Source organism: Helianthus annuus, chromosome 1, assembly GCF_002127325.2.
Source record: "Helianthus annuus cultivar XRQ/B chromosome 1, HanXRQr2.0-SUNRISE, whole genome shotgun sequence".
Lineage (NCBI taxonomy): Eukaryota > Viridiplantae > Streptophyta > Magnoliopsida > Asterales > Asteraceae > Helianthus > Helianthus annuus.
Window position 1 is genome coordinate 59,689,009 of NC_035433.2, and position 23,472 is coordinate 59,712,480.

The 23,472-nt window shown below is 40.0% G+C and overlaps 1 protein-coding gene and 2 long non-coding RNA genes across 3 annotated transcripts; 1 reads left to right on the plus strand and 2 right to left on the minus strand.

The window, feature by feature from the left end:
* Positions 1-15,091: 15,091 nt before the first annotated feature.
* Positions 15,092-20,572, plus strand: LOC110867155. Its single transcript, XR_002551468.2, has 2 exons — positions 15,092-18,504; positions 20,369-20,572. It is a non-coding gene; the product is annotated as an uncharacterized LOC110867155 (long non-coding RNA).
* On the minus strand, positions 16,908-20,146 carry LOC110867148. The gene is made up of 2 exons (XR_002551467.2): positions 19,545-20,146; positions 16,908-19,363 (listed from the first exon to the last, which is right to left on the minus strand). It is a non-coding gene; the product is annotated as an uncharacterized LOC110867148 (long non-coding RNA).
* A 586-nt stretch (positions 20,573-21,158) lies between the features above and the next one.
* On the minus strand, positions 21,159-23,472 carry LOC110867142 (zinc finger AN1 and C2H2 domain-containing stress-associated protein 13). Its single transcript, XM_022116280.2, has 2 exons — positions 23,213-23,472; positions 21,159-22,054 (listed from the first exon to the last, which is right to left on the minus strand). The coding sequence occupies exons 1-2, from the start codon at positions 23,309-23,311 to the stop codon at positions 21,317-21,319; spliced, it is 837 nt and encodes a 278-aa protein (XP_021971972.1). The 5' UTR covers positions 23,312-23,472; the 3' UTR covers positions 21,159-21,316.

Below are 23,472 nucleotides of genomic sequence, written 5' to 3' on the forward strand. Positions count from 1 at the left end.
TCGTATTATCCTTCTCTCGGATAGGTAGGAAGTGTGCTGACTTTGTTAAGCGATCCACTATTACCCAAATAGTGTCATGGCCTCTTGGCGTTCTTGGCAACTTCGTAATAAAATCCATAGAGATTTGTTCCCATTTCCACTTGGGAATCTCTGGTTGCTGCAGAAGTCCCGAAGGCTTCTGGTATTCTGCCTTAACCTTGGCGCAAGTTAAACATTGGCTCACGTAAATAGCAACATCGCCCTTCATCCTAGGCCACCAGTAATAATCTTTAAGATCCTGGTACATCTTATCCGCTCCAGGGTGGATAGAGTACCGCGACTTGTGAGCTTCATCGAAAATAACCTTCCTTAAACCACCAAACAGAGGAACCCAAATCCTTTTCTCAAAACACAACGTTCCTTCCCTGTTTGGTACCAATATCTTCTCCATCCCACGGAGATACTCTTCCTCAAGGTTTCTTTCTTTGAGAGCTTCCTTCTGCGCGACACGAATGCGCAGAGGAAAGTCGGTTCGAATAACCATCTCCAAAGCCCTAACCCTTATGGGCTTGATTCTCTCTTTTCGACTTAGGGCATCGGCGACCATATTCGCCTTCCCTGGATGATACTTTATCTCGCAGTCGTAGTCATTCAACAACTCAACCCATCGTCTTTGCCTCATATTCAACTCCTTCTGGTTGAATATGTGTTGGAGGCTCTTGTGATCTGTGAAGATTGTGCACTTCGTACCATAAAGGTAGTGTCTCCAGATCTTTAAAGCAAAAACTACTGCGCCGAGTTCCAAATCGTGTGTGGTATAGTTCTTTTCATGTACCTTCAGCTGACGCGATGCGTAGGCAATAACCTTTTGGCGTTGCATCAACACACAACCCAATCCTTGACGTGATGCGTCGCAGTATACCACAAAATCATCTGTACCCTCTGGTAGGGCTAAGATTGGCGCGTTGCAAAGCTTATCTTTCAATACCCGAAACGCTTCTTCCTGTTTGATTCCCCAATCAAACTTCTTGTCTTTCTGCGTGAGGAGCGTCAATGGTTGAGCGATCTTTGAAAAATTCTCAATGAATCTGCGGTAATAGCCAGCCAAACCCAAGAATTGCCGAATCTCGGTTGGCGTCTTTGGCGTTTCCCAATCCTTGATCGCCTCGATCTTGGTGGGATCCACGTGGATTCCATCTCCATTCACCACGTGTCCAAGGAATTGCACTTCTCGTAGCCAGAACTCGCACTTAGAGAATTTGGCGTACAATTGTTCTTTCTTTAGCAGCTCCAAAATGGCTCTTAAATGCTGCTCGTGCTCAGCCTTCGTCTTTGAATAAATCAAAATGTCATCGATGAATACAATCACGAACTTATCCAGGTACGGCTTACAAACTCGATTCATCAAATCCATGAATACTGCAGGTGCGTTTGTCAACCCAAACGGCATAACGAGGAACTCGTAGTGTCCATATCGAGTTCTGAAGGCTGTCTTTGGGATACTCTCCTCCTGTATCCGTAGCTGATGGTATCCAGATCGAAGATCGATCTTTGAATAAAAGCTTGAACCTTGTAGTTGGTCAAACAGATCATCGATTCTTGGCAGGGGATATCTATTCTTGATCGTCAGCTTGTTCAACTCTCTGTAGTCAATGCACATACGGAAACTACCGTCCTTCTTCTTGACAAACAAAACTGGAGCTCCCCAAGGCGAGAAGCTTGGTCGGATAAATCCCTTGTCTAACAACTCTTGAAGTTGCGTCGACAGTTCTTGCATCTCAGATGGAGCAAGTCTGTAGGGTGCCTTAGCCACAGGCGCGGCGCCTGGAACTAAGTCAATGCGAAACTCCACTTGCCTTTGAGGCGGCAATCCAGGCAAATCTTCTGGGAAGACTTCTGGATATTCCCTCACGACTGGGATGTCTTCGATCTTTGGTTCTTCAGCTTTCTTATCCACAATGTGTGCCAGGAAAGCAACACATCCTTTCTGCAAACATTTTCGTGCTTTCAAGCAGCTGATAATCCTCAACGGCGTCTCACGCTTCTCTCCGTGAACAACAATGGTCTCACCATCATCGGTCGGGATACGAACGACCTTCTCGTGGCAAACTATCTCAGCCTTGTTACTCGATAACCAATCCATCCCTACTACCACGTCGAAGCTTCCCAACTGGACTGGTAGTAGATCTAGAGCGAACTCACGCTCTCCCAATTCGATTACGCAACCTCGAATCACCTCATTAGCCTCTACTAACTTCCCATTCGCTAATTCGATCGAGTACGGAGTATCTAACTTACTAGCGGCTAAACCAAGCATATTCTTAAATTCTAACGACACGAAGCTATAATCGGCGCCAGTATCAAATAAAACGGATGCATAGCGTTGGTTTACAGGGAACGTACCAGTGACAACATTGGGATCCTGGCGCGCTTCCCTCGCTTCTATGTTGAAAACCCTTCCGCGAGCTTGGTTTAATTCCGGGCAATTCCTTTTGTAATGCCCAATATCACCGCAGTTGAAACATCCGGGCCTCTGCCCGTTCCCACCATTGTTTCCCGCTTGGTTGTTTCTCTGATTACGATTCATGGCGCCCGCTTGGTTTGCGTTGTTGACTCGGTTTCCATCACCTCCATTGTTCCCTTGGGGGCGATTTCTATTTCCGCCCCGGTTGGTGTTTCTGTTTCCAAATCCTCTCTGGCCTCCCTGGCCAGCAGTAGCCCAACAAGTCTCCTTCAGGTGGCCAGTCTTTCCACATGCTTCACAAACCTTCAACCCACAGCGGCCAGAATGATGGCGCTGGCAGTTATTACACTTGGGCTGGGCGCCCATGTATCCCTTTCCTTTCTTCCTACTACCAGCTGTATCTTGTGCTGGCGCATTTGATTCCCCTTTCTTAACCACCGCCCCGGTGCTCTGCTTGAAGTTTGAATACTTCCGCTTATTCCCTCCAGATGACTCCACATGAGTCTCCTTCTTCTTAGGCTCCACTTCATCAAACTTGTTCAAACGAATTGCCTCCTCCGTAAGAGCCACGCTCAAATCGATGGCTTCCGTGATAGTTGCAGGTTTGGAGGAGGTCACCATGCTTATGATTTGAGGAGCTAGTCCCCAAATGAAACGTTCGATTCTTTTGAACTCAGGAGTGACCATGTAGGGTACCACATGCGACAAGTCGTGGAACCTCTGAACATACTCTGCTATCTTTGGGCCTTCCATCTTTAGATGCCAGAACTCGGTCTCCAATCTCTGGATTTCGGTGCGAGAACAGTACTTTTTGCGCATGAGTTCCTTCAGTTCAGTCCATGTCAGCGCGTAAGCAGCAGCTTCGCCAAGTGTCTGTACTTGCAAGTTCCACCAGGATAGGGCTCCATCCAAAAATAGCCCAGAGATGTAAGTGACTTGCTGATCCAATGCGCATTTGCTCATGCGAAGAACGGATTCTGTTTTCTCAGCCCAACGGACAAAAGCGACAGCACCTCCTGTGCCATCAAAGTTTACGGGCTTGCAGTCCAAGAACTGTTTGTAGGTGCACCCTGCACATACATTATAACGCATGATTGGCATTAGCACTCTTGCTAAGGGGATCCATTTAGGTCATGGTATGTCTTAATGACTTAGGGTTACCATGAGGTGGATTGTTGTTGTTGCCAGTGTTGCCAGAGTTGCTTCCACTCATTCCTCCTTGAGAGGCAGCATATTGAGCAATGGCAGCGGCAATGACTTGCTGTAGTTCGGCCTGGGTTGTAGGCATTTGCTGTTGTTGACGTCTTGGCGGCATCTTCTAAAGATGTGTTTACGTTGGTCAGGCCATAATGAAGCGTACGTATATAGTAATAGTAATAGCACATAACATCTCATGTTATCAATACTTCACAAATACTAATCACACAACATCCCATGTCACAAATATTATACACACCACATCCCATGTCATAAAAATATACACACAACATCCCATGTCATAATAATGTAAATAAGCAATCAAGCGAATCAAATATGATGAGAATACTACGATTGCCATATATATCGAGACCACAACGTAAGTGTATTAGTACATCACTGTGTCATACAATCATCAATCAACTAGTGGCTACATCACCCCTGTCCAAAAGCTATATCAAATCAGTGTCAAGTACATCAAATACATCAAGTATGTGTCAAAAGTCAGTATCATCATGTAGTCTCTAAAATGCTATGCAACCAAAAGCAATCGCGGTCCTCTCACCAACGTCTACACAAGCAGTACTGATGAGCTCTATACAGATGGCGGTGGAGGAGGGGGAAAGTAAGTGTAAAGCAAGCGACGTAACTGGAGCCAGTCCTCCTCCATAGCTCGCTGAGTACGGATAACAGAAGCAACCTGCTGCTCTAGTGTAAAGAGGCGAGCAGCATAATCTGGGGGTAATGATCGACATGGCTGAAGAGGGGAGTGTGTCTGACCATGGCATGAACATGGTGGCAGCTGAGCTCTCTCAAGCTCCTGGAGACGCTGCGTGTGTGACTCGTGCTGATGAACGAAGGACATCAAGACATCCTCTATAGTGTGTCCCACATGAAATGAATGGTAAGGATCAGTAGGTGGCATGACTGGTGGTGTCGACCAAAGCAAAGGCTCACTGGTGGGGTCAAACGGTGCCACATGAAACGGTGAAGTAGAGGATGGAACAGATGACATCTGGGGCATGAAGGGGATAGACATCGGTACGTGCCCAAAAGGATGGGCTGAAGAACCCTTTCCAGGCCTCGCTGGAGGTACAATCGGAGGAACCTGAAAGGAAAAAATCAACATGTCGTGTAACAGGGATCTGAGGGGCAAAGGTGGAACATCCTCATCAGCAGGTATCCAACCGTGCTGTGCATGCTCATCTGGTGGATCCATGTGGTCTGCAAACAGTGCGTGCTCAGGCTCAAGTGGAACGGGATCAAATGGGGGAGCAACGACAGGGTGAACCGGTGCAACGTGATCAACAGGATGGTCAACTGGTATATCAGCAACAAAAGGTGGAGGAACAACAGGATCGACAGCAACAACGACATGATCGCCCTCCAAATGATCATCAACGGGCGGGTCAGCTAGAACAGGCTCAACTGGGATGCCAGCATGTACGGGGTCATGCTCGGGATAGGATCTAGAGCAGCTGCCTGCTCAGGAGCCAAGGCAGGCTCATGGTCATCAAAAGCCATCTCGAAATCGAAATCGGGATCAATAGGATCAACTGGATCGGCGGGATCCTCCATGGGCTGGTCCATCGGGATAAACTCAATATCATGATCCGGGTCGAATCCCGGAGGAAAAATGGGATCAGAATCCTCTATGTCATCATGGTCAAATGCAAAGCTAGGAATGGGTGCAGCAGAGGATGCCTGGTCAGGATCCGAATCGTGTGCAAAGTGCTGTGCGCTCACCTCGTGAGAAGGTGCGGATGCCACAGACTCAAAGGAGTCTGGGACCGGTGAATGTGCGGGTGAGTCCTCGGCAGGGGCATCAACGATCATCAGAAGATCGCCAGCAGGAAGTAGGGCTGCGTCCGGGATCTCATCCTCGATAGGCTCATCCTCAAACAGATCGATATTGCCGTCAGCCTCGGCGTCAAGTAGTAAGTCATATGCGGGATAAACGGCTAAAGGTATAGGAGCCGGAATCACTACTAGGGGTAGGTACTCAGCAGGAGGGCCATCTGCAGGCTCATCAGCACCCTCGGGTAGTGCGAAGGGCTGGAAATCGTCGTCGTCCGTGCTGGTGGAATCAGATGTATGCACCTCATGCTCCGAAGATGGGAGGTCGTCAGATACGATAGGCCTGGGTCCGGTGGTGTCCGAGTCACCAGTACCGGCTGAGTCCATGAGTCTGTAACATAGACACAAGTATGCACAAATAATCAGTCATACAATCAAGTAATCACATAAGTTACCAAGTAAGATATCACATAATTCTCCTAGTCCCACTAGCCTCCCAGCCTCCCAGACTGCTCTTCCTAGTCCCACTAGCCAATTCTTCCAGCCTCCCAGACTGACTCCCTAGTCCCACTAGCCAATTCTCCCAGCCTCCCAGACTGACTCCCTAGTCCCACTAGCCAAATCTCCCAGCCTCCCAGACTGACTCCCTAGTCCCACTAGCCAATTCTCCCAGCCTCCCAGACTGACTCCCTAGTCCCACTAGCCAATTTTTCCCAGCCTCCCAGACTGACTCCCTAGTCCCACTAGACAACTACCTCGATCCATTGGATCGAGCCTCGGCCTCCCAGACCGAGCCTCAGCCTCCCAGACTGAGCCTAAAAATAATAAATAAAATGCGCTCAACATTTGTTTATAAAAAGGTTTTGGATCTGGACTTAAGTAGTATGCAGTAAAAATGTTTTCGTGAGAGCCCTAGTGATCATAGTCTAGACTCGAGAAGGAATCCTAGTTCGCTATGATCAGAGCTCTGATACCAAGCTGTCACACCCTGGCTTTGCGGAAGCGTGGTTAATTTGGTGTGACTTCTTAATACCATAGCTTAATCATAACAAAGCTATATGAATTAAAAACATGCAAGAGTCATCCATTAAGTTTTAAAACCAAATACAGTACCATTGTTTTAACGGAAACACGCCCTAACAACCATAACCTTGTTCATCAAACAATACAACTTAAACATAACATAAACTCAGTTTAAGGACTGTGACTTGTCCAGGAAAGAGTCACATTCCCTAAACCCCGGATGATCTTGGAAACTAGTGCAGCGGGAAAACATGCCATACCGTGCCAGATCTTTTAATTCCCTGAAATACATGTAAGTTGAAAAATCAACAATAATGTTGACCGAGTTCATGTGTAAGTGAGTAAGTAAACCTTTGTAATTATCAAAATCCTGGTATGTAGCAAATAAGGAAAAAGAGATCACCAATGGTTTGCAAGGCCATTGATATGTGTGAAATGCAAGTAGGAAGGCTCAAACCTAGCAGATTTATGCGTCGGGTACAAAGTCATCCCGAGGTCCGTTATGCTGGGCCTGGGACTGGGCTCGCTACACCCAAATAGATCTATCGCTCCTGCCCCTCGGTCCTACCCTGAGGATTAATGACCTCAAGTTTCCGCCTACCCATTCACATGATCTAAAAAGTAACCCTCCTTACGCTAACCATACCATGTATAAAGTAATCATAAACATTGTAACATGTATTTCACCCCCGCAGTTTAGAAAACTGAAAACAGTTAAGAGAAAAGGGGGATATGAACTCACAGTCAGTGCGTCTCTACAAAGTACTCCGAATGTCAGCTGTGCGACGACCTACATGTACTAATTCTATTAGACGGATGGCCGTGCCTTAGCTTTATAGTTTAGGTTTTTGGGAAATAGTTAGACAACTATTCCGTGTTTTATATTTTGCATGTACTTGGTAGTTAATCTCCTCCCAAGGATGGGGGATTTAATACATGTGCGTTCAATTTATAATATTAAGTCTCACTTAAAATATATTTTCATTTCTAATTCCAAATATAAATATTTTTCTCAAAAATATTATATTTCCATTTCACATAATTTTTCCCAAAATAATATGTTGATAAAATATACTTTCATAATCATTTCCGTATAATGCGTAAGTTACGTTTTAGTAATCGTGTGGTAATAATAATTACCGTTGTAACTTATATGTTTATCGTGAAAGCGTTCGTATTATTTTGGATTCGTCAACGTTTGTAAATATTATTTTTACTCTAAAAATAATATTTGTGTATTTTCACAAAATAATCATAAACAGTGTGGTGAAAATATATTTACCGAATATATATTTATCACGTTTAGTTTTGTGAAAATCCCACCTCCGGATATTTGTAAATAAAGTCGTGGCGAAATATATTTTGAAAACATGTCGAAAATAATTCTAACACTTGTAAATAATTCTAAGTGTTAGGTTTTAGAAAAATTTCGCCAGAGTTTTCTCTGTAACTGGAGGTGGCCACGCTTTCAAGCGTATCATTTTCTTTTACCAAATCATTTCAACACTTCTTTAATCAATCAATCAATTTCCGACACATCAAACTAGTCGACAAGTATGTAAATCGCATAATCACATGAACTTGTGGTTTTTCCGAAAACTATTGTGTAGATCCCGTTATATTTTGTGGATCTTTGTATAAAGTAACTCAATCTTGTAAAAACCTCGTTTTTAGAATAAATCCATCTTTACAACTTCCCGTCATCTTTCACAAAGATTGTTATTTTGTCGGATCTTTCATTTCACAAGTGTTTATACGCTTGTGGTTTGTAAAAATCAGACTTGTTAGTGTGTTATCCGTCTTTTAGAAAACATGATTTTCCCGACACTTGGTCCTTTGAAAATACCACTTGTAGATACGTAGATCCGCTAGTTTTAAACACTATTTTACAAGTAAAAATACTTTTACAGAAGTTCATGCTTCTCGTGTGGTAGAGTTTCACCTTTTAACCCTTGTACCGTCCGAAACAAGCTTATGTCAAGATCTATGATCTTAACAAAGTCGGGTTAAACGATGATCCGAGCTACCACAACGTAGATCGGGCCTCAATATTCACAACTTTCTAATACTACAACTTTTACACAAGTATTAAGTTTTTATCCAACAATATTCATGTTTTAGTAGCCTTTAAAGCTTCAAAAGATAAGTTTCCGCATTTTAACCGTTATGAATCTTATTAACCACCTTAGAATGATTCGAGTATGAGTTTCAAGTGTTATACCTCTAGCTCGGGGCTAGGGAAGAATCTATGCGAAAAGGTGGTGGATAAAAGCAAGATGTTGAGGTCCTTTGCCTTCCGTTAGCTCCAAGACTCCTTATGCGTGACCCGTAAGACTTGTATGATGTTGGAATGAGAAGATCAAAGCTCGAAAATGGTGGTGTGTTCAAGAGGGTGTTCGGCCGTGAGTAGGGAGGGCAAGAGAGGAGAGAGTTGGTTGTGATGAATGTGTGTTATGATCTTGTGTGCAAGTGTTGAGTTTTATAGACAAAATCAAGATCATCGTCCATTGGATTTAATGTTGTCTAGATATTAGACAACCATAATATTTTAATCAAAAGAAATCAACTCTTGTCCCCTCTAGTTGGCCGATTACATGGGGGGGGGGTCTTGGTTCAATCTCAAGTATATAGTTAGAGTTTAGTTTAGTTAAGTAGGTTAGATTTAGGGTTAACTCGGTTAGTCACATGTTGTGCTTTAACGCGGGTGTTAGGGTATTCAGGGACCCTAACTGGCTCAGAAAAAGACCAATAATATTATTGTCAATATTTTCATGTTCCGGGTATAGTCCGGTTGTTCGGTTGGATAGAAATCCGTTAAAGTGCTTAAATAAGCTTTAAAGTGTCGTAAATAATATTTTTAGTGACACAACTCATTCTGCAAGGTGTCAGGAATATTTTCCTCATGTTTTGGCACTTTATTAGTTAGCCAGAAGCTAGTATGTTAATAAAAGTGCTGTGTTTCGTGCTTAGAGTACGTTTTAGGCACATCCAGTCATTATATCTCATTCCTAGAGACGCGGTTCTACAACCCTTGTATCCCTACACTCACTATGGGTGTAGTAAAATATTTCTGGCTCATACAGGCCCTTAGAGGCAGTGTCTGCCTGATGCTGACTTTACCAGCATGTTCAATAGGTTATCCGTTCTAATGCTACTGTGCTTTAGTGCATCATGTTTGTCACTAAGGTTCAACTTGTAAATAATGTAGTGACGGAAATCAAAGTATGATGCAGGAATATACAAGTACTAGAAATCAAGTAGCAGTTCGTCAGCAATTTCAGTTAAGCACAGTAATTAAGCAACAATTAATTATTAATTAAATCGTACGGATACCTTGTTTAGTGAGGGTTGTCACACCCTAATCAGGACCACCTCTTCCTAAATCTACATTTTTTGTTTATCATGAAAGTAAAAACATTATCTTTCATGAGTACCTACTAGAAATAAGTTAGTTAATTGTCCGGATGGTCCATGTGGTTTCACGTTTAGTCCCCACCTTTTGGAAATAGCAGGTATGCTCCATATGGTTTGTCATTTTGTTACTCGGATAGTCCCCTGACATTTACTCAGGGGACTATCCGAGTAACAAAATGACAAACCATAGGGAGCATACCTGCTATTTCCAAACAAACTGACATCTACTCAGGGGACTATCCGAGTAACAAAATAACAAACCATAGGGAGCATACATCTTATTTTCAAAAGGATGGAACTAAACATGAAAAAACGTGAAACTACAGCGATCATCCAGGCAATTAACTCAAGTTATAAATTAAGGGGGTATAAATTTGTGGCCTATGTTTGGTTTGTAAGTTAACATATTTAAAACTTGAGCATCTAGATGATGTTTGGTTTGTAAGTTAAAATATTTAGATCTTGATGATGTAGATGTTGAGGCGGGGGGCATAGAATATAGCAAGTCATTGCATTTAAGAGTTTATCAGGTCTAATATAGTTGTAGATTCTTGGTATGAAAAGATAAGTATTTCAGTCAGAGTAAAAGTTAGGGTGTAAGGGGTGCTCACCTATTAGGTGAGTCCTCCCTCTTACACATAACCAATCACATGGTGCCATGTCAACTCCCCTAATATACTCCCCTAATACCGATTTTTGATGGCGGCACTCCCCTATTAGGTGAGTTCAAAATTAATTTTTTTTTTGGGTAAAATTATGGATGTTTAAAAATTATATAAAAGACATTTCATTAAATTTAAAAAAAAAATACATTCAAACTAGAAAAAAAAAACACATTCAAACTAGAAAAAAAACACATTCAAAGTAGAAAATAAAAATTACATTAAAACTAGAAAATTAAAATTTTAGAAATCGCATGGCCACCCGTACTTGTTAGCGATTTCTCGCTTTCGGGCGAGGATGATCGGCAACATACTTGGCGGAACATCGTCGTGCGGCTTAAGGAAGGTTTTCATATCTCGATCGTAATTGTAGTTTTTCATCGTCTCGAGTTGTGCCGATATGAGCTCGCGAGCCTCCGACTCTCTTTTTTTCCTCAATTCGATCGCCTCCAATTCTACCGCTTGCTTCGCTTCTTTCATGGCGGTGTACACTTTGAATTGTGCCGCCAACTCGGCCGAGCTTCCCTCGGACGATGTAGCTTGACGCTTGTCTCGCCGTTGTGCTCTTTGTGGCGAGGGATCTTCGTTCATATCCGGTATTGAAAAGTCTACGTCAACGGGCTTTCTTTTATGTGCCGAACCTTCACCTTCCTCGCCCATCAATGGGACTTGGGCCCATTTCTCGTGTTTTCGAACGACCTCCCACGCCTCGATGTGTTGAAAACCGCTTGGAAATCTCGCTTTAAATTCTTTTAACGCGATTTTCATCACGTCGAGATCTTGACATCCGCTTGCTCGTGTGCGATCCTACATGTTATAAAATAAAAAAAATTATAAAGTGTTAAAAAAGTATGAACTTAGAAAAAAAATAAAAAATATGCAATGTTAAAAAAAATATAATTTTTACCGCTTGTTGGTATAGGCCGTTGAAAAAGTTTATTTTCGAATGCATCGGGTTCCATTTAGACCGTACTTGATGAACGGTCCGGTTACTTCCACCGATAGTTTTGTTAAAGTGCTCTAAAATTTTACCCCAAAAACTTTCGCGACTTTGTTGATTGCCCTTTTTTTTGTTGGTAGAACAATGTACCCACGCCTTCGCCAACGCCTCTTCTTGTTCTTTTGTCCATTTTTCGCTCACCGTTTTCCCTTTTTTTTCTCGAGCCTCGTCTTCTTCGTTGCCCGCGTCTTCGTCCACATTATATTCATCTTCCTCGTCGTCGTCGCCCAAATTTTGAGTTTCGGGCACTACCTCATCGTCCTCGTCGTCCTCGTCAATAGGTAGAGGACGTTCGACATTTCCTCGTGTAGAAGGAACTTGTGGAGAACGATAAGCATATGGGTCGAAGGCGGGGGATTGAGGAGGAGCGTCCATTGATAGCAAATTTTGAAAATAGCCGAAATTGGGTTGTTGGGTGTTGTAAAACGAGGGGTGTGGAGGTTGTTGGAAAAAAAACGGGGGTTGTGAAGTGTATCCGAAAGGGGGTTGTGGTTGAGCATTTGCACCGCTCGAACCATCTCGAGACGGTTTCGAGACCCGTCCCTTAGTTTTTTTCTTGGCCTCGCGGGGTCGGTTCTCCATTGCTCGGTGTATAAAAAATAAAAAGTGGAGGGGGTTTGGTTGGAGAGTATAAAAAATAAAAAGTGAAATGGTTGTGGTTGGAGAGTTTAAAAAAATATAGAGAATGAGATGGGTTGAGTATAAAAAAATGGTGAGAATGAGTTGGGTATTTATATTAGTTTAAAAAAAGTGAATTTTTTTTTTTTATTAAAAAGTCGACCGTTACATCCGACCGTTCCTCTTTTTTCGTGCTTTTCACTCGGTGAACCCACACCCAATATACACCCCGAATCGGGACCCCGCTTTGATGGCGGCGGTGTTCCCGATCGGGGAAAGGCCTCACCGATTGCCCTCACCGCGTACACCCCGTCCACCCTTAGATTAGGATAGAGTTTATTTATTGTTTAGCTCCAAATGTTTTAAGTGAATGAGTTGATTTTGACTTAGGGGCACTTTGTTTTAGCTCTTAATTGACTTTTAATGGTTAAGACTTCATACTTGTTTAGCACTTAATGGTTCAGACTGTTTTTTATGCGAGCAGACGTTTTAATGGTTCAGACATTGTCTCGGAATGGTTAAGCATTATACTGAGTCTGAATGGTTAGGACCTCTTATCTGAATTGGCCAGACATTTGCCTTTGATTATACTTGCTATTAATGGTTCATACCTCTTACTGACTCAGCATTTACCCATTCAGAAGTTGTCAAACAACCCCTTTACTCGTTTTGCAAGATAGCGAGGTAGTATAAATATTCATGTTGAGGTCTAGGTTTTATGTACAATTGTAATCAGTTATCTTGAAGTTCTTATTAATAAAATAGTCGCACGAAGTTGTGTATCGACTTGAGTTTGAAATATGGGTTAGGGGTTGGGTTCCGATGTCTCTGGTTTAACACAATTGTTGGTTTCACTTAACATATGTCGTTATCGATTTTGATAAACTGACAACCTTAATCTTTGTTATGCCAATGATTTAGCTTGCACTTAGCCTGTTTGCAACTAGTAAAATGGTTGATGACCGCAATATAACACGAACAAGACATTGAAGCTTAAAATATGACATTCGAGAGAAGGTGTTTAATAAAATAAATTCCCAAGGTTCGATTGTGAATTATTAAACACCAAACTTCCACAAATGAAACTTCATTTTGGAGTGTGATCTCTCGTTCCAGTTTTGCCACTATTGTGACAATTAGCATTTTTATTATTCAATCCGTTTAATAGATATTTTTACCAATCCACTTTATTAAAATAACGGGGAAACTTAAATGAGATGGTTCAAATTTTGACGTATAACTTATTTATTTTTAATCTCCTTAAATTTATCATTTATCTTTTTCTTTGTTAAATAAGGGTCCTAGTCTTTTCTCTAAAATAAAAAAGAGAAACCATATTTTAATCTTTCACATGTAAAAAATAATGCTGGTATTGGATTTAAACACGTCTTTTTATAAACTATTAAAAAGTTCTAGACTAGTGTGATTGGTTAGCATGTCCAATTGGAACGTGGAAGACGTAAAGCCAATATGTATTGACCAAATCCTAAAACTCAAACCATGGGAACAAATTAAATGCCGTTACGACCACATCAAAAGAGGCCCAGTTGATATATTGAAAATCCAGATATTTGAATGTAGCATATTAATATATTGAAAATATATGTTTCATTAAGTGTTGATTGAAATCAAATGAACAATGTATATTCTTAAGGTCGGAGGGTATGGGGGCGCCACCAAGGCCACCTCCGCTTTTATGGACCCGATGAGGCTCCATCACCCATACCGCCATTTTTAAGAGAGGGGGAGGGGGGGTATAGGGGGCGCCAAGATGATAACGGAAGAAAGGGGGCTCCATCGATTCTGATTGGCTTTAAAGGGGGGCGCTATAGAGCCCCTAGCCACACTCTCCACACCCTTCAAGTTAAAGAAGGGGGCTTTAAAGCCCTTGTGTGAAGTGACAGTGAGGTGGTAAAGATAAAGCCCCTACCACACCCTCCAGCCTAAGTAACATTTTCTTTTCCGAATGGACACCTATTGTGTTGTTGATGTAATTAAACTAGCAAGGGGATAGTCAAAAAGTACAAATACAAAAGTGGATTAATAAAAGAAAGATTACACTTACTCATCCTACTACTCACCAAACATAAGAAAAATGAACCACCTCATCAAACCAAGTCACACCATCCTTTCTAGGGTTCGAGAAGACCGCAATACCGCATCATTCATTCCTTTTCAAATGACCCACCAAGCAATGAAACAAATGGCATTCACACTCTTCCTCTTTTTTTTTTTTTTTTTTTTTTGAGAAAGGGGATACCCTTTGATCCATTCCAACAAATCATCGGGAAACAGAATGGTAGGAAGCCGCAAGTCTACTCAAGCCGCTATAAGATTCCACAATGTTCCTGCAGGAGAGCAAACCGGGAATAAATGATTTGTAGCCTCAATGAAGTCTTAACAAATTGGGCATAACACACTTGGAATGTCGATACCTTTATTGTTCAAATTAGATCCAATAGGCAAATGATTACCCAATACTCTCTAGGCGCAAATATTGACCTTATGTTTATTTGAGTTATGAGTCAATGTTATAGCCGTTAGTGAATTTTTTTAGTTATTCTACGTTTTTTTAATTTCGTATGACGTTGCTTGCTTTAGCAACATCTGTTGGTACAACGGTAGTGTTTGTGATCATGTTCTTACAATACCGGTTAAAACTGTGTTTTATTAGCTTCACCAAACATTCTTAGATTGTGTCTTTGATATCTATCGATTTAATCTTCACGGTTCATACTCAAGTTTTGCTGTTTCCACTTATATTGATCTACTTATTGGTTCATTAAGCCCAATTTTTTTACGTTTTTTTTTTTACCCAGATATAGACTATTTTCCCTATATTATTTAACAAAATTTCTTCTACTCACATAATTACTGTTCAACTTCTCTATCTCTACTCTCTCACTCTTTCTCTCATTGGTTGTTATACTACCCCACCCAACCTTTCACTCACCCTTTTTCTTCCGGTTAAATAGATTTACAAAAAAGGTTTGTCTCTTGAGGTTACAATAGACTTTTTTACAAATGTTTTTAGCTTGATGTACAACAAGCTGAAGCAAAGCTACTTCTCCTTGATTCCTCCATCCACAACTACCTATCCGTCGCCACCGACCAGCTACCCAACTCCATTTTCGAAGCCGTCGATAGTGTGATTTGCGGTTGTAGCAAATCTTACCACCACGACATGGGGGATTTGGAGTTGTTTGTAGAGAGAAAATGCCTTTTAGACAGATAAAGGAAAACGTCATGGTGGTGGTTTTGTAGTGGTGGAGGTGTTGTGCCGGTGATCCTACAGAGAGAGAGAGAGTGTGTAAACCGGCGGTGGCATTGTGGTGTGGGTGGCAGAGAAGTTGGAGAGGGTGGCCGGTGATTCCTCTTCGGTGATGTTCTGGTGGCGCTGTGGTGATTTGGGTTGGGGTCCTAACCGATGCTGTAGACAGAAGAGCGATGGTGGTGCGTTGGTGGCTATCGCAATTTTATGGTGGTGGCAAGGTGTTGGAGATTTATGATAGAGGAAAAAACTATTCCACATCTGGTTTTTAGGGTTGAGATACCATGGGCTTCAAATTGTTATTTTTACCATGTGGTTAAAATTTTTTGTACCGTTTGGCTTTGATCTATATCAAAAAGCCATTTTGATTTTTATTTTTGTTTTTATTTTTCTTTTTATATTGTGAAATTATTATAATATGATGTTGGTGACAATGGACTGCAAAACGTTGGCCAAATATTTAAAAAAAGTTAAAAAATTACAATTTCAAGTGTGTGTATATTTTATTTCATTTCATATAGATACAAAACCCATGGATGAAATAGTGCTAGACAGTATCCTAAAACTTCCCTATTGGTCCGAATAGATTGTGATTTTACATCAGTTTTAAATTACGATTTAATCCCCAGTTTAATATTATTTTTATAAGCTAATTATGAATTTATGATCACACTTTTAAATGTGTTTTATATATCAAACAGAATGAAAAAATAGCGGTTAATAAGGTTCAACATTTTATATCTTTTTTTTTTGTTTAAAAGCTCATTCGTAACGCGCGTGCGCTAAGTCGAGTTGGTTATTGTTTTCGATATTTTACGTTTCAGTTTATTTTTTTGTGATTTAACGTGTCCTAACGCGTGTGCATGGATTAATGTTTTTATGTTACTTTTTGTTCGGTATAACGGTCCCGCCGCATCGTGCGGGTCTCAAAAACTAGTTGCTTTTTATTAGGTAATCACTCGAGAGAAGAGAAAATCAAGAAGCTTTAAATAAGAGGTTTGCAAAAAAATTTCAAATTGTTCGTAACACTAGATGTTTTTCAAGAGTACATCAAGACACATATAAAGACCAAGTTATTTTGTCTAATAGTGTATTGTGGAGCTTAGTGATAGCGTCACTACAGTAAATACACAAAAAGAAAAGAAAGTAAATTCCTTATTTTTCTAACTATATTTCTTATTGTTTGCTTATTGTTATTAGTATTTATTTTATTAATAATTGTAAAAAAAGACAAGAATATTGTATGCATTGAGCTTTATTAAACTTACTAGTATTTTTACCCGCTGCGCGTTGCGGCGGCGTACACAACTCGTTCAGAACTAAATTTATGTCAAAACATAGAATTTATATCGTGTCGAATGAAAACACATTCTATTTTACCCCAACAAATTCTACATTGAAACATAGACTAACTCAAAACATAGATACGTGGTTGCCGAGCAAAATTTATATCGAAAGTTAAGACCAAATAAAAGATGAAGAGAAAGTACCCGTCGCTCATTGCGGCGAGCGGCTGATCTAAACACAAACTAACTTGAATTAACACCAAACATATTATTCCAAATCAAAATGCCTTCCATCTTTGAAAAAATATATGTCAAAATACTTGGGACCTAAGACCCTAATTGATGTCTGCCAACTGATCCATGCCAAAATCAATAACCTATACCTGTCAGCGCTATGAATCCTCTTTGCACCCCTTCTCCGCAATAACGGATTACCGCCATAATCGGCTTGCTGTAAGTCCAACTAAACCGTAGCTGATTGCGAGTAGTTCATCGTTCTAAACTTTATAACAAAAAGAAGAAAACAAAACACTTGTATAAACTTACTCTTGGCGCACGTTTCTTTATGTTCATATCCCTAGTTAGCCACGTAATAGTAAGAGATAAGCATGGAGAAAACATGTGTAAAAGTAAGCAATAATCTAAAAAAATACCTTCCCCAAGGCTGGAATCGGAACACACTAAAACATAAACAATGCACTCTACCAGTATACCAGCAATAAATATAGAAATAAATTCCAATTATACACTTGTTGAACCGTCATGAAGCTAGTCCATTTGAAAAGTAAGTTGGAGAACTGAAGAAGGCAGGCTATTAATAGGATACAACATTAAGCCCAATTTAAATTTCTAAACATAATATATATGGGGTTAAATGAACTGGCAAGATAATGTACATGTTCTCCTATTAATAGCAGCAACAAACTTTGAATATCACATGAAGTAGTAGCATACTTTAACTTCTTTCCCAATTAGCAAATCAAAACCAAAATAATAAATTACATTGCTGTTGTCGATGAAAAAAAAATATGTTTATGTGAACAGTTAAAAATGAAAGCAAGTTGCTAATTGGTCAAAGATGGAAGTATGTTGCTTGATTCATAGCAAAATGGGAACGGTACTATTACTTGGGTTTCGTCATACACTATAATTACTTATAACTTTCGTTGTATGTCACTGATTAATAACCATTAATAAAGTAAACTACATACTTATTTCAAACAATTGACCCTATTCATATGAGAGCACAACAAAGTAGCATGTATAACGTTTACCTTGTATCAGGCTTCATTGAGAACATAGCATGCCTCCCGCCAAAGCTTTTGTGAAACTACATACCTACAACTTCTCATCCTTACAGCCTTACACATAGTCACCTAATACGCGGTTCGCTCCGGTTCGGGTACGCGATTCGGGTTCGCGATTCACTAGTTGCGACGAATTCGGTTCGGAGGAGGGTAGGTTCATTTCGGTACGATTCGGTTCGGTGTACCATTCCGTCCGGTTCGGTATACACATTTCTTAATGAAATAAGAAAAAAAAGTAAACAATTAAAAAACGTTTTAAGTTAAAGTTGATAAAAAATAAAAGTATTGAGGTCTAAGGATGAAATATGTAACTTTATAAAAAAAACCTTAGATTAAAACTTATAATAACACAAACATAAAGGATGAAATATGTAAATAAAAGAGGTTTAGGTTAAAATAGATTAAAGAAACGCAGCCGTCATATTATGTCAGCCTCCATCTCCATCGTCTCCTCCATTTTCACTAGGGTTCATCATCACATCACAGGTAAGGTTTATTTTTTTCATCTGCGTCACCATTCTTGTGCATAAAACTTTAATTTCACATCTTTGTACATAAAAGAAATTCGCTTAATTCATGAACCTGATGCGCTGAATTGAAGAATAAGATACGCGAATTGGCATCGTATTATACACATACGAATTCCGTATGGTACGAAATGTACCAAAACGAAATTCGCATCTTTTTGAGCGAATTGTGTGACTATGGCCTTACACACACCTTGTGAAATTCGTACATATCTCCTTGAAGTAATCCCAAAATTAAATTTTGGATCCAACCCATTTTTCATCTTCGCTACATCTCTTCTCTGCCCAAAACCCCACCCCCAGAGCTTTACAACCCAACGCGCTGCAGATTAGTATTCGTCGGGGTTAAGCAGTTTTAGCTGAAAACTTCCATCGCTGCCAATACTAAACCTGGTTAACAACTTCCTTGCTAGGTGAAACACAATCCTTCTACTTAACATCAAAAGTCTCAATAAAGATAAAACACTGGAAATGGGTATAAGAAACATTTAAAAAACCCCTAGAAACAGTCAACAGAGAAATAGATGATTACCAACAGAATAGGTTTAAACAGTTGCCGACCATAACCTCCACAAACCATCGCCGTCGTTGTCTAAGACATGGCAGCGATCGGATTCCTTCACGATGGGCTTCATCCACCGTCACCCCCTCACTCTAATGTAACATAATGCGTACTGAACCTTAACACAAAGTTGTACAAATCTACAATAGAGCTAACTTCAACACGTACTACCAAACGGGTGAATTGTCAATGAAACTTGTTCCAATTCAATGCAAACCGGATGACGCCGAAAAATGAGAAACAACAGAGATTCTAGCTGAAATTCAGACATTAACATCCAAAACTTATCAACTTAATATACATAAATCAAAATCAAATAACTCAGTAACACACCTAAACCTACATTCATTCATAATTAAGTGTCAATTTCTCATAAGATTAAGAACAAATTCAATGGTGAAGCACATACAAACAAATATAAAGAGAGAAAAGAATACCGGTGGTGGAGATACATAGAGATGAACATTGAAGAAAGTTGAGCAATCGCCATTTTTTCCAGTGAGTGAGAGTGTTGAAATCGGACGCTGAATGCCTATATTAAGCAATCGCCATTTTTTCCGGTGAGTGAGAGTGATGAAATCGGACGCTGAATGCCTATATGTTCGTCTTCTACCGTTGTTTCCATGTTGAACCAGCAACATCTCTTACAGGTGAACCCTAGCCGACTGTTTACACGTGAAAAAGGAGTTTATGGAGGAGATGATGCCAGACATACTGAAGCAGTCGGCCAGGTGTAAGGTGAGAAGAAAGCTGTGGAGACGCGTGTATCGAAAAAAAGAATAGAGAGACGCGTGTCAATTGAAACCCCCAAAACTAAAAATATGGTTAAAAGATCTACCTGGGACTCGAACCCAGGTTTACACACAGACCAGCGAACACAGCAACCACTAAGCCATGGAGCGTAATTCGTTACACACTCCAATAATAAAGTATATAAATACTCATTAAGAAGGACTAATGGAAAAAAAAAAAAACAAATGCAGCCAACATTACACTCACACGTGGCAAGTGTACTGTTCACAAGCTTGTATTATTAATACATAGTTAATTAAAGTTAATTAAAGTTAATTAATTTCGCATGGTGTTTTGATTTATTATTCTAGTTTTTTTATCGGCAATTTTATATCAAACTAGCAAGTTGCTAGAATAACCATACATACATGCCAATCTAAGTTTTGCATCTTAGCCCTTTTATTTTAATATTGACATTTGAACTACAAATTCAAGCTTATGGATGTTATTTATTTATTTATCATTTCAGGATTAAATAAAGACATTGAATGGTTGATCAATATCATATCATGGATAGTGGTGATTTGAAGAATCGGAGTTTGTACAAAAAAAAACTTAAGCATGTATTTGAATTTGTTTTTTAATCATCTTATACTATTTAAAGTTTTAAACTCTAATTTGGATATTGTTATAAAGATGTTCGATTTATACATCAAATTTGTGTTTGTTTATATAAGAAGCAAGACCCGGATGCTAACGCTTGGGGGCCGATACTTTAACTAGTAATCTGAGTATCGTAGGACTTTCGTGAGAAACTAAATACATAAAACAAAAATGTCGTTAGCCTCACCACGGGAAGGAAGTTCTCCTTGTGACCACCTTTAACGTGACAATAAGTATTGGTTTACTAGAATGGTTATGTGTCACTTTCATAGTAGGTAGGCTTGGTACCAGCTATAGTATAACCAACTGATGTAGACATCTCTTTTTTTATTGGTGGTTACGTTACCATGCTACTTGTGTGATTTTTTTCCACATCAGCATAGATCACGTCCAAACACCCGTTGCTATTGATGTGTACCCGATCCGCCAATTATCAAGTCTGTGCCCCTATCTTGTAATGATTTTCCCATATATGTGCAGCTAAACTATTAACGAACGAACGTTAATGAACACAAGTATCTTCATTTCTTTTATTGATAGAACACAAACAATAAAATATGTTCGTTTGTGTTCATTTTCATTTATATGTTCGGTTAAAGTAAAACGAACTAACACAAAGATAGTACCGTTCATATCCAACATAAAAACAAAGTAAATCAAATCCAACAATATAAACATTGTGTTAATAAAATTGGATTTACACTGTGTTGAGATTCAATATCAAAATCCATGTAGCATTTACAACCCAATTAGACAACAATAAATTGGAAAAAGAATTATAACAAACAAGAGGGGACAAATCAATATATATTTTTTAAGCTTTAGACACACCTCTATGTTCTTTTTCAACATGTTCCACCAAAGCTACCGGATCCTTAAACCCTTTGCTACATTTTGGACACACATCAACTGTCACCTTCATCACACCCTTCTTTTCATGAACCATTTGAACATGATCAATCAACCCCGAAACCTTAGAAAACTTCATATAACAAATCGGACACTCCTCCACTTGACCACCTGAACCACCACTACGGCTACCCGAACCGCTATTCTGACCACTCTTATCGTCACTAATAATAAGAGACGAAACCGCATTGAGCAAACTTGTAGTCCAGCTTGATGATGATGACGACGCGGGTGCATTAGCCGAACTGGTCCGTGGTGGCGGTTGGTCTTGTTTTGTGAGACTCGAAAATCCCCAAAATGGGAAAGTGGGTTCGGGTTTTTTTGGTCCAGGGCAACCATGGTCGAGCCCTAATCGATGTTTAAGGCAATGGTCAATGGTGCAGTCGCGACACTTGATCGTGTTGGAAAATGTTAGGATTTCTCTACAACCGCGTACAGGACATTTCTTTTTCTTGGTGGCTTTTTCGTAATTTGATGGGTCGCAATCTGTGTTAACATGAGATTCCCATGTTATGTTTGGGTCTTGGTTGGGGATTAGATGAACCCCTTTTGCACATAGCGGGCATATGACTACGGTTCGGTCGTTTTTGTTGGCTTTTGGACAGTTGTGTGTGATATAACTTCGATGTTCTAGACAGAATACCTGCAAAAGTTTTAATAAATAAGGATTATCATCTGTTGACAAAATAGATTGTTTGGAATATACCATATATTTGGTTTTTAAGGTTTTGATTATTGAGGGTCAAATAATCAAAATTTACATTCGTGTTCAGCTTGACATGTTTCGTGCTCTCGGGTTGACATGTTTAACCCGTTTAGTTAAACATGTCGACCTGCTAACCACTAACGCTCGGTAAACCCATGTTTTACAACCTGTCAGCACGTTTAACATATTTACAGCTTGATTATAAACTACTTAATCACATTGTGACCCGTTCAATTAAACAGGTCAGCCTGCTAATCATTAGAGGTCATTCAACCCAATTATTACATCCCATCAGTCGTTTAACACATTTACAACTTGATTATAACCTGGTTACAACACGTTTGACTCGTTTAAATGAATGTTTTAAACAAGTCATGAGCCGTTTAATCAAACACCTCGACCGCCTATTTAACCCAATTATTACTACCCCTCACTCAGCCCGTTTAACACATTTACAACTTGACTATAATCTACTTAAACCATGTTTGACTCTTTTAGATAAATGTCTTAAAACGACTGCGTTTGGGTTACACGGTTTTAAGTGTGTCCGTATTAGAGTTGTCTTTAACACGGATACATATATATGCGGTGTGTTCACGTTCAACAAGCCATCCAAGGGCGTAGCTTTGTGGGGGCGGGAGGGGGTGGTCGACCCCCCGAACTTTTCGCTAGTTAGTGGAGAGTATTTAGTTTTTGTATAGAAATTTTTGGGTATATACGTGTTTGACCCCGGTTTTATAGGCCCCTGTCAGAAATCTCAAGCTTCGCCACTGAAGCCATCCACAACACTATATCACTAATGACACCAAACACTTAAACCTAAATCTAAAAAACATGTATTATTTAAAACCCTAAAATCTGCCAAAAGGGGGAAATCAACTGAATGCAAAGAACAGTGCAATAGCACATAGAATTCCAAATTAAGCACACAATAATCAAATTCAACAACTAAAAACTACAAAATTATAACTCACGAAGTACAAAACTCCATGCAAATACAGAAACTCGATAGTTCTCAACAAATTTAACTAAAACAAAATCATAACAATTAACAAATCGGAAAACAATAAAAATGTAAGGAGTAAAAATTAGAACCTTGTTGCAACAATCACAGGTGAAAGGAAGAAAATCGATGAGTTTACAATCGTCAACGGAGCAATGTTTACCGAGATCTGGGAACGCCGGTGTGCCCATGACTTCCAAAAACCGATTTTTTGTCGAAATTTGATGAGTGTTAAGCTGGAAATGCTATTGTTTTTGATGAATCTTTCGAATTCCGCGTTGAAAGTCGTCTGCTTCACGCGGAATCGAAAGTCCAAATCGCAGAATGGCAGGGAAGAAGAGCTGTATAAATG

Bases quoted from the DNA above. Each gene is read 5' to 3' on its own strand.
- LOC110867142 (XM_022116280.2), bottom strand. From the start codon at position 23,311: ATGGGCACACCGGCGTTCCCAGATCTCGGTAAACATTGCTCCGTTGAC. The intron at 22,055-23,212 runs GTTCTAATTTTT...AAACTTTTGCAG, and splicing joins CCTGTGATTGTTGCAACAAG to GTATTCTGTCTAGAACATCG.